At 41.4% G+C, this 11958-nt stretch overlaps 1 protein-coding gene across 4 annotated transcripts in view; it reads right to left on the reverse strand.

Annotated features, from left to right (window-relative positions):
* The window catches only part of efr3a (EFR3 homolog A (S. cerevisiae)), a 176493-nt gene extending 165616 nt beyond the window's left edge, over positions 1-10877 (reverse strand). For all 4 annotated transcript variants that reach the window (XM_087986460.1, XM_087986459.1, XM_087986458.1 and 1 more), the window contains exons 1-2: positions 10763-10877; positions 10477-10574 (exon numbers count right to left, since the gene is read on the reverse strand). In XM_087986460.1, coding sequence (XP_087842586.1) covers positions 10477-10486 — 10 coding nt within the window. In that variant the 5' untranslated portion in view covers positions 10487-10574; positions 10763-10877. The remainder of the gene's footprint in view (positions 1-10476; positions 10575-10762) is intronic.
* Positions 10878-11958: the final 1081 nt, after the last annotated feature.

Below are 11958 nucleotides of genomic sequence, written 5' to 3' on the forward strand. Positions count from 1 at the left end.
GGCAGAGATATTTAATACTTTGCAGGCCACAGGCAAAGTGCCAGATGACTGAAGGATAGCTAATGCGGTTCCTTTGTTCAAGAAGGGCAGCTGGAACAGGACAGAAAATTACAGACCAATTAATCTATTGTCAGTGGCAGGGAAATTATTGGAAAAAATTCCGAGAGATAGGATTAAACAACAGATAGAAAGGTAGGGATTGATCAGGGATAGTCAGCATGGATTTGTTAGAGAGGGGTCCAGTCTGACTAGTTTAATTGATTTTTTTTGAAAAGGTGCCGAAATATACTGACTAGGGTACTGCAGTTAATGTGGTTTACATGAACCTTAGTATGGCCTTTGTTAAGGTCCCACATGGGAGATTGGTCCAAATGGTAAGAGCCTATGGGATCGAAAGCAAGTTGGAGGATGGTCTCAGGCTACATCTGACATTGATCAGCTGGTAAACTGGGCACAGCAATGGCAGATGAAATCTAATCCTGCTAAGTGCAAGGTAATGCAGTTTGGGAAACCTAATAAGGGTAGGATATGCACAATGAATGGTAAAAACAATGACTGCAGATGCTGGAAACCAGATTCTGGATCAATGGTGCTGGAAGAGCACAGGCAGCATTGAGGAGCTTCAGCAAAATCGACGTTTCAGGCAAAAGCCCTTCATCAGGAATAAAGGCAGAGAGCCTGAAGCGTGGAGAGATAAGCTAGAGGAGGGTGGGGGTAGGTGGAAAAGGAGCTAGGCAGGTCGGACAAGTCCGGACAAGTCAAGGGGACTGGGAGTTTGAAACTAGGATGAGGTGGGGGAAGGGGAAATGAGGAAACTGTTGAAGTCCACATTGATGCCCTGGGGTTGAAGTGTTCCGAGGCGGAAGATGAGGCGTTCTTCCTCCAGGCGTCTGGTGGTGAGGGAGCGGTGGTGAAGGAGGCCCAGGACCTCCATGTCTGGCAGGTTCATCAGGAGCGTTGAAGAACAAAAGGACCTTAGTGCACAAGTTCACAGACCCCTGAAGTTGGGCTTAAAAATGATTTTGCCAAATAAGAGCATTAAGACTTAATGGCTCAGAGCTAAGAGCACATGACAATGAGAAACTGAAGGAAAAATACATGAAAATAGGCATGGTGTAAAAGAATCAGCCTGTTTTGGCTGGATGGTATCTGTCTATTGGAACCATTCTTTGATGTAATTAACACAGAACCACTTGGAGGTATTTTCAACTTGTTTTCTGCACAATGGAGTGACAAGAAAAATAATGAAAGTACTATGAAATGGCGATAAAGCATGTAACCAGAATAGCATTAATACAAGGGACTTTACCCCACTTGTGGGACTTTCCAATTGAATCCCTGGGGCCATGGAACTTCACCATGAGATCTGGGTTCTTAAGACCAGTCCACTATTCAGAGATAGATCTCCAAGTGCCATTTTCCCAAAGTTCCAAAGAGAACACGAGGCAGTGAGACTCATTAGTTTCCATGTGTATAACTTTTTTAACTAATAGATTTGCTCATTAGTTTGTACTTAAAGAAACTTAAGCTAGTAATTAGCTATATTTTGAAGTGCACATCATCTTGTAAATATTTTGATCAGATGTTAACAAACCCATTAGGTACTTTCAGTCTAACAATCCAAAGTGTCAGCACAGGAAGATAGGGTGGCAAAGATGGCATATACAAGGCTTACATTCATTAGCTGAAGTGTAGAATATAGGAGCAAGGAGGTCTTGTTACAAAAATTGGTTAGATCGCAGATAGAACACTGTGTGTAGTCTGGTCACCGAACTATCGGAGGACATGACTGCACTTGAGAGGATGCAGACGAGATTCACCAGGATTTTGGGGGTTGAGTGTGTGGTGCTGGAAAAGCACAGCAAGTCAGGCAGCATCTGAGAAGAAGAATCGACATTTCGGGCATACATCCTTCATCAGGATTGAGGCTTGTGGGTCGGGGCTGAGAGATAAATGGGAGGGGAGATGGGGTGGGGGGAGGTAGCTGGGAAAGCAATGAAAGGTGGATGAAGGTGAGGGAGAAGGTGATAGGTCGGAAGGAGAAATAATGGACGGGTCCAGAGGGCGGTGCTGAGTTGGGGGCTTGGGACTGGGAGAATGAGAGAGGTCCTGCAGGTCCTGGGCCTCCTCCACCGCCAAACTGTTCTCACCCGATGCCTGGAGGAGAAACACCTCCTATTCCACCTTGGGACCCTGCAGCCACACGGGATAAATGTGGATTTCAACAGCTTCCTCATTTCCCCTTCCCCACATTATCCCAGTCCCAAGCCTCCAACTCAGCACAGCCCTCCAGACCCCATCCATCACTCTCCCGTCTGACCTATCACCTTCTCCCTCACCTTCATTTACCCATTGCTTTTCCAGCTACCTTTCCCTGAAATCCCAACCCCTCCCATTCATGCCATGCAATCCTTTACCTCTTCGAAGGGAGAAGACCTGGCTTCTGACCAATATCTCATTTGAAAAATGACACCAACAATGCTGCACATGATATTACAGTGAAGCTTAACTGAACTCTATAACACTGTGATGAAGGGAACAGAGGGCGATCACAACTGACAACACCATGAGAAAGCATGGAGCAAAGAATTTGGAAAAGATGAATCAAGGGAAAAGCAGAATGGAAAGTGAGAAAACTACTTAATACAGTGTAGAAAGTCCAAAGTAAAAGGGCCCAATTATTCTAAAAATGAAAATGCTTTGATGCTTTAAAAACTATAAAAAATTTTGATTATTTAAATTTTAAAAAGTAGGTCAGAATTAGTGTGATTCTTAAAAAAGCGGTGGAAAGGTTTGGGTATTTAAAGTTTGATGATTAATCTAATTGAACATATGACCCAGTTAGCAAGTTATTGAATAACTAAACTGGCATGATGCAGATTCAAAACTACTTTTTCTTCACACACTTTTATAAAAATCTTACACTAGAATATCATCTTTAATGTAGTAAAACCTCACAATGCACTTCACAGAATCGCACCAAATAAACCTTGACTCACACCAAATCACAAAAGGAGATTTTAGGATAAGTGACCAAAACTTTGATCAAAGAGGTAGACTTAGAGGAAACATTTAGGACATTGCCAAGCCTTCGGCTATTTCCTAATTTCATTCACAGGATGTGGGCATCGCTGGCTAGGCAGCATTTATTAGGCAGAAGTGAAGACTGCAGATGCTGGGGATCAGAGTCAAGAGTGTGGTCTTGGAAAAGCACAGCAGGTCAGGCAGCATCCGAGGAGCAGGAGAATCGACCCTTCAGGCAAAAGCCCTTCATCAGGCAGCATTTATTGCCCATCTCCAATTGCCCAGAAGCCAGTTAAGAGTCAAGCACATTACTATGGAGTCACATGTAGTCCAAACCAGGTAAGGACAGCAGTTTCCTTCCTGAAAAGGACTTTAGTGAACCAGACAGTTGATTTCTGACAATCAACAACGGATTCATGGTCATCATTAGATTCTTAATTTCAGAATTTAATTGGATGCAAACCCAGGTCCCCAGAACATTACTTGTGTCTCTGGATTAACATTCCAGCGATAATACCACTAGGCCGTCACCTCCCAATATGAGCAATGAAAATCAGGGATGAACAAGAGGCCAAAATTGGAGCAACACTGAAGATCTCAGGATTTGAACTACAAAAAGTTACAGAGGTAGGGAGGGTTTTGAAAACAAGGATGAAAATTTTTAAATCAGCTTTGGCAGACCCGGACTCAGCATGCAGAGAGGGAGCTGACAATATCAGCCATGGACAGAGTTTGCCACCTCAACATGCTCATTTCTAACCTATACAGTATTATGCCTATATTACCATTCAGCAGTGTGGCTCTAAATAAAGGAACCTGCTATCTCAATGCCAGTACCTGAAACTGCTAACACCATTCTAGAGAATGTCAATTTTGTAACAAGTATAACTACATATCAAAACCAGAAATGAATGCAGGGAAGCAAAATGACCAAAAAAAGCTCAAAAGTGAAAAGGGACACCTTTAATATAGTTTTTAATTCTCATTATGATGTAAGCATATGGAGATCATTAAAGGACCCTTCTCTTTCACACAAAATTGTTAATACTTCAAGCATTTTTATTATGTGGTTCAAAGGCAGTAATTTTCACATACTGCATATTTTCAAGGAGTTATAAGTCATCAAAATCCCATTTCTTTTGACTCCTCAAAAATACACAACTTAAAATAGCAATAAATTGAAGCATCAACAACCTGTAGCTAGATTAGAATCTGTTATGTAATGCGACATGATGCATGAGACTTGAGAGTAATACTATTTATCACTGTTCAAAACAGGTCGGGGCAATTCTAAAAGAAAAGTTAATGTTCTAACTGTTGGACTGTTCATCAAGTACATTTCAATCAAAACACACACCTCATGCCTCCTGTCCACAGGGATACAAGTACAACTGACAAATATACAACATTTAACCTAATTAGAATGAAAACACTGGCTGCCCACCAACAATTTCTAAAGCATATTGCTCATGACCATTCAAACCACACTGAGTGCTATTTTATTCCTAATCAACCCCACTCCTCTTACCACTTACACATCTGTAGAAGACTTTGGGATAAACTTTCATATCAATTACCAATTTCTCTTCCCATGTCCTTGCTTCTTTTATTTGCTTTTCTGAACCATCCACAGTCTCCATCATGTCATCCACTTGACATCTGTCACCAGCACACATTTTGTTATGTCTTAAGTTTCTCTCTCTTTTGCAATCCAACAAGTTTTGAATTGGTTTGCGTACGTGTCCTCTTTGACAGAATAAATGAAAACTGTACCCGAACTTTCTCTTCTTTGAAGGAAGTCTGTTATTCAGTCATAGATTTTCTTGTGCCTCTCCATTCTTTTTTCTTTTCCTGTCTCTCCAGCACTGCAATGCTCTCCTCAATATCAACACTCTTCCATATCTTAATGTGATATAACTGCATTGATTAATCTATTGCTGCCAAGAATTGCCCCTACCTGCAAGAATCTGATCACTAATAAAAGTCACATTTGATGATGATGGCGTCACATTTTAAAATAACATTGCTAAGAATTTTTTGAAAAATATGTTACTACTTCAGTTCCAATCCAGAGATTAAAATTGCTTGAATGAAGAACAAAGACTGTCTCTTTCTCCCAATTTTATTTATCTAGTGTCCTGTGACTCAGAGTTCAACACACAGCAATTTCTGAGTCAGCTGTATTGGAGATCATTACAACCAACAACCAAGACATAGCCAGGAACCTCAAGTCAAATTTATTCTTCATTGTAAGATAACTGGCATCACACTCCACATGTACCTTCTTACATAATTAATAAACAGTAATTTAAAACTTGAATTTGTATTGTAAATGCTCAACCTACCACGGATCCAGTGCTTCTGCTCTTACATAAATCTTTAGCACAGGATAAGTGAGGGGAAATGTAACTTCAAAAACATTTATACCAGACTTGACGAGCAAGGTTTAAGATTAAAGCATTTATACATGGTCACCAATCTGGACATTATTCTTGTGCAAATGAAACATTGATTTAATTTCACAATCTGTGAACCATCATGTATCTAGACTTTTCTGATCTTGATTAAAGACCAGGAAGGAAACTATTCTTATGAAAAATACATTATTCTTTGTTTTGTTTTTGAAACACAAAATGCATAATTGCAACAGAGGGCCGAAGGGCTTGTCCTGCGCTGTAATGTTCTGTGTTCTATGTATCAGAAATGATTTATCTCCCATCACAGAGATGCAGCACAAAAATATTAAATTGTTCTACAGTTCTTGTCCCAGATGACCAAGACTATCTCAATGATCAATGACGACAAATTAAAAATGTCAAGATCCCAAAAAACCTCAATAAACGACAGCCCAGATCAAAAATATAGTTAAAGTGAAACAAAATCTCTAGTTATCCTGAGACCAACCAGAGATAGTTCTTCTCTCAGGATGATTCTTTTTTAAGTGGAAACATAGGTCCTGATTTGATGTTGAACTTAATTTCAATGCAGCATGCTTTAAGTAACAAGAATTTTGTGAAGCCAACACTTGGCTACTCGTACAGATTTTAACGTATGTACTTAACAAATGAGGCCTACTCTTTATCCTCACCAAAGACTTGTCACGTGTGCAAAAACACTTTTCATTGCAATTTTTCCCCCATTTTGATCCTGAAAATAGATATAAAAAACTGAAATGCACTGCAACGAAATATTTACCCCAAATTTCTTGAAGACAGTTATGTCACAAAAAGATTTTACATCTCAGAAGCTGTTTGTACGTGAGAAAGGACAGAAGTAAAAATGAAGAAATCTTCAGAATTTAAACATTTTATTAATCTGAAACCAACACAATGCAGTAACCATTAGATATTTCCTTTCCCAAACACAGTTAAAAGATCAACACTGCTGTTCTCCAAGACACCTTTAAAAAGTCTCAGTTCACAGAATTATGCATTTAAAACAAGTGAACTTAGGAGCTAATTTTACTTTTGTTACTTTGAATGCTACCAACCTTAAAACATTTCTTTAAGTTTATCCTCTCCAAGTTCTTTAACAATATTGATATAAAATACTCATTTTAATCATTTTTTAAAAATAATTTTAGGTTAATCATCTCTTCTCATACATTTTGCTTTGAGAAATTTCTTAATTCAGTTGTAGGCCTGTAGAATACACTGCTGCAGAAGACGGTTAAGGCAAAAGCTTAAAAGGATAAGCAGAGAAAATCAAAACAGGGTAATGAGTTGGATGATCAGCCATTATATTGAATGGTGAAGCAGGCTCAAAGGCCAAATGGCCTATCCCTCTCCTATTTTCTATGCCCTATTTTTCCTTCTTTCCCTTTGCAGCTCTTCTTCATATTTTCTATATTCAGCTTGGGTCTTTAATATATTGAGCCTCACATGAAAGAGAAAAAAAAAGAGGGCTTACATCCAAATGAAAAGATGCAGTATCCTTTCACACTGGGAACATGTATCCCTTGGAGTGAACATTGATGCCAATTCCTATAGTCTCTTGGGATTAGGCTAATTATGAGAATGGCAAGCCCAGGCATGTTGCCAAACTACTTGTCGTAGACACACAACTATGTGACAATACTGAGGGGAGAGATCACTATGTGATGTAATGTCTTCACACTGAAGACACCTTTTTCTTGTTATGTGACATGTCTGGTACACTAAATAGGATAGATTTGGCATCTAACAGCTCAAATGGAGGTCAGGAGAGGCAATAGAATTGTACTCCATGGTGTAACGTCTAATCCTATGACCTGTTATTTCCTCCACATTAACAACCCTGATTCGAAGAGGAAATTTATCCATGCACGTAGCATGACTAATTCAAAGCTTTTTGATCGGCCACATCTGATTATTAACTATGGTGGGCAATGAAACAAACAGAAGCAGAGGCCTTTATCCCCATCCTCAACAATGGCAGAGCTCATTACCTGAGTGTAAAAAACAAGTGTCCTGCATTCACAACTGTCTTTAGACAGAATTGCTAAGTAGATGATGCATTCTGGTCTCTACCTGAGATTGGCATTTGTGATCGTGGCAATCTTCAGCCAATCTAACTTCCAGTTGACATCATTAACAGCTCAGCATACTAGGTACAAAGTCTATGGGCTGTAAACATTAAAAACGTATGCTACAAGGCTAGCTTCACCTCTAACTGCGCTATACAAGAACAGCACTGACATCTACCCAAGTGGAAAATTCCCACACTATTTCCTTTCACAAAAGGCAGGACATATCCAGTTAGTGAGGAACTGTTCCACAGTCAGTTCTCAGTCATCAATAAAACAAGGAAAGGTGTCACTGCCAATCAAACAGCTGCTACTGACCAATGCAACGCTCACTGAAACTTAGGGAATTAAGACCAATCCAATGTGGTGACTTTAGACATTTTGAAGGCTTCTGATAACATCCCAGTTAGGTAATTAACAAACAAAATGAGAAAATATAAGTACTGCTTAGTGGAAAGAAAAGACGGTAGGAATAAATGCGTTATTCTCAGGTTGACAAGCTGTGCAGCATTTTGTCTTTATTACACCATTTTGTCCTATAACAAACTGAACACCAACAAGTGAAGCAAAACGCAAGTTATATAATGTGGTTAAAATAAAGAATATGCAAAATCTCACAACTAATGCACCTTCTACTATCCTAGGACATTGAAACCAGTTTAGATTTCAAAAGTTGCTTCTAAAGACAGATCTAGATAATAACTGGTCACAAACTTCTGAAACAACTTCAGAACAATCAATCCTCAGGGATTTTTAAACAGAATTCTGATGAGCATTTGCATTATTGAAATGTGAGTATTTTACTACTTGGAACAAAAGTTAGATTGAATAAATTTATTTTCTACTGTGTCTTCTCTTCTGCAAGATCTTGGTCCAATACCTCACTGTGGCAAAGTGGTAATGTCACTGGGCTAGTAATCTAGATCCTCAGGTCAATATTCTGGGAATCTTGAGTACAATAAAACGTGATTTTTAAAAAAAAAATTGGGCGGGGGTTGGAATTCCAGGATTGTGGCCCAGTGAGGAAAGAAATAGCAATATATTTCCAAATCAAGATGGTGAGCAGCTTGGAGGGGAACTTAGAGGTGTCTGCTTTCTTTGTCCTTCTAGAAGAAAGTATTCATGACTTTAAAAGGTGCTGTCTAGCGATCAGGGCCGAATTTCTGCACTGCATCTTATAGATCGTATACAACGCTGCTACTGAGTATTTGTAGCGGAAGGAGTGGATGTTTGTGATTGCTTTACCCTGAATAGAGCTAAGCTACAGGAGCTACAGGCATCCAGGCAATTAGGGAATATTTCACCACACTCCTAATTTGTGCTTTGCAGATAACCAATAGCCTTTGGGGAGTCAGGAGGAGAGTTACTTGTTGCAGTATCCCTAGCCTCTGACCTGCTCTTAAAATCATAGAATCCCTAGTATGCAAGCAGGCCATTCAGCCTATTGAGTCCATACCGACCCTCAAAAGAGCATTCCATACAGACCCACACCCCCAACCTTTTCCTTAATGGCTAATCTACCTAGCATGTATAGCCCTAGACACAATGGGCAATTTACCATGGCCAGTCCACCTGACCTGCACATCTTTAGACTGCGGAAGAAAACTGCAGCACCCACAGGGAACCTACAAACAGGAGGAGAATGTGCAAACTCCACACAGACAGTAGCCCAAGGGTGGAATCGAACCAGAGTTCCTGATGCTGTGAGGTTCTTAGAGCCACTGCATTTATATGACGAGTCCAGTTCAATCTGTGGTCACTGGCAACCCTCAATGTTGAGTGTGAGGATTCAGTGATGGAAACGTAACTGAATATCAAGGGCTGTGGTTAGATTGTCTCTTATTTACACTTGTGTGGTGCAAATATTACTTGCTAGGTCTGACCTACATGAGATTTCAGATCCACAGCCATGTGGACAATTAGTGATAGGCAACAGATGCTGGCCTAGCCAGCTAAACTCACATCCTACGAGCAAATTTTAAAAAGCCAAACTACTGTATGAAATTCCAATAGTAAATACTAGTCAAGAATTAAATATCAAGTCTAAAATATTAAGCCAATCATATCTAGTGGAAATGCAGAAATGAACAAATTCAACCAACTTTTAAATTAAACAGTTCCACATTTTGTGAATTAGAGCAGTTTATGACTCATTCAACAAGTTGATACTGCCTGACTCGACATCACAAGGTATATATATGAAACAACAGATTTTAAAATTCCCACTATCCTTCACATACAAAATACTGCATTGTTTTGAATCAGAATAATGATACAACAAAAATGCATCCTTGCATAGGAATGATGCAGACAGGGTTAGGTTTAGGTTAGGGCTAAGGCTAAGTCTAGCACAATAGGGTTAAGGTTAGCATTAGGGCTAGGGCTAGCACTACAGATTGTGCAAAAGGGTTAGATTGAGGGTTAGGTCTAGAGAGACTTTAGGCTAGGGTTACAGGTAGGGTTAGGGTTAGGGTTACACAGGAAGAAGTTAAATACTATCTTAAGTTCTACATATTACATATAAACGCACCACTAGTATATAAACTCACATAAGAATCCCACACACAGAAAGGAAATGACTTGTCATGTAGTCTCCAAATCTGAAGTTACATGATCTAAATTTACATTTCATAAAATGTAATATTTCAAGAAGATTGCAAGAACACAATCATTAAGAAAGAGTGAACATAAATTATCCCATCAACTCAAAAGATGACAGTGAAAATAAAGAATGTTGTTCAGGCTAAAATCTTGCATTTAAAAAAAAATCTATCCCCACAAACTTTCGGTTGAGAGTAGCCTCAGTAAACACCGAGTAAGTTAACCAGCAAATTTGCAGCCTTCTTTAGTACTCTAGCTTGAACACATTCCAGTCCTCTGTCAGTCACTAGTCACTAACACCAGGGTCACAGGAAACTAATTCAAAAGGGATTGAGGCAAATCCTTACCTGCAGGCATCCTGGGCGCTAGTAACCTGCACCTTTACAACTAGCCGACTGTTACCGAGAGGTTTTAGTTCATGGATCCAAATGGAGCATCTCACCACCTACAAACCCAAACACACAGACCCATCACAAGGAGGAAGCAGCTTCCGGGAGGAGCCCGGCCCAAGGTCCCTGCTCCAAGCCCCCGACAGCAGCACGTTCACGGCCTAACACCTCCCTGGGAGATAGGACAGACCCACACGTCCTGACCCTGCCAGCCAGATGCCCGATAACCCCCCCTTACAGTTACCTCCGCCTTCCGGGCGAATCAAAACCATCCGCAAGACACCGGGAACAGAGGAGAAACACTTCCGGTCACGGGGAGGCACTTCCGGAGAGCGTCAGTGACAGGAGGAGCCTGGGAGAGACAGAGGAGGGGATAGGAGGGATCACAGTGTCAGTGTGTGGAAGATAGTGTCAGAAAGAGAGGGGGGGGGGGGTCACAGTGACTGTGTGTGGAAGATAGTGTCAGAAAGAGAGGGGGGGGGGGTCACAGTGACTGTGTGTGGAAGATAGTGTCAGAAAGAGAGGGGGGGTCACAGTGACAGTGTGTAGAAGATAGTGTCAGAGAGAGAGGGGGGGTCACAGTGACTGTTTGGAAGATAGTGTCAGAGTGTGAGGGGGGTCACAGTGACAGTGTGTAGAAGATAGTGTCAGAGTGAGGGGGGGGTCACAGTGACTGTGTGGAAGATAGTGTCAGAGTGTGAGGGGGGTCACAGTGACAGTGTGTGGAAGATAGTGTCAGAGTGAGGGGGGTCACAGTGACAGTGTGTAGAAGATAGTGTCAGAAAGAGAGGGGGGGTCACAGTGTCAGTGTCTGGAAGATAGTGTCAGAGAGAGAGTGTGGGGGGTCACAGTGACAGTGTGTGGAAGATAGTGTCAGAAAGAGAGGGGGGGTCACAGTGACTGTGTGTGGAAGATAGTGTCAGAGTGTGAGGGGGGTCACAGTGACAGTGTGTGGAAGATAGTGTCAGAGTGTGAGGGGGGTCACAGTGACTGTGTGGAAGATAGTGTCAGAGTGTGAGGGGGGTCACAGTGACAGTGTGTGGAAGATAGTGTCAGAGTGAGTGGGGGGGGTCACAGTGACTGTGTGTGGAAGATAGTGTCAGAGTGAGGGGGGGGGTCACAGTGACTGTGTGTGGACGATAGTGTCAGAGTGAGAGGGGGGTCACAGTGACTGTGTGTGGAAGATAGTGTCAGAGTGAGAGGGGGGGTCACAGTGACTGTGTGTGGAAGATAGTGTCAGAGAGAGAGAGTGGGGGGTCACAGTGACAGTGTGTGCAAGATAGTGTCAGAGAGAAGGGGGGGTCACAGTGTCAGTGTGTGGAAGATAGTGTCAGAGTGAGGGAGGGTCACAGTGATAGTGTGTGGAAGATAGTGTCAGAGTGAGGGGGGGGTCACAGTGACAGTGTGTGGAAGATAGTGTCAGAAAGAGACGGGGGGCAC

Source organism: Chiloscyllium plagiosum, unplaced genomic scaffold, assembly GCF_037043375.1.
Source record: "Chiloscyllium plagiosum isolate Xiang-an unplaced genomic scaffold, Cpla_swu_hap1 HiC_scaffold_4, whole genome shotgun sequence".
Lineage (NCBI taxonomy): Eukaryota > Metazoa > Chordata > Chondrichthyes > Orectolobiformes > Hemiscylliidae > Chiloscyllium > Chiloscyllium plagiosum.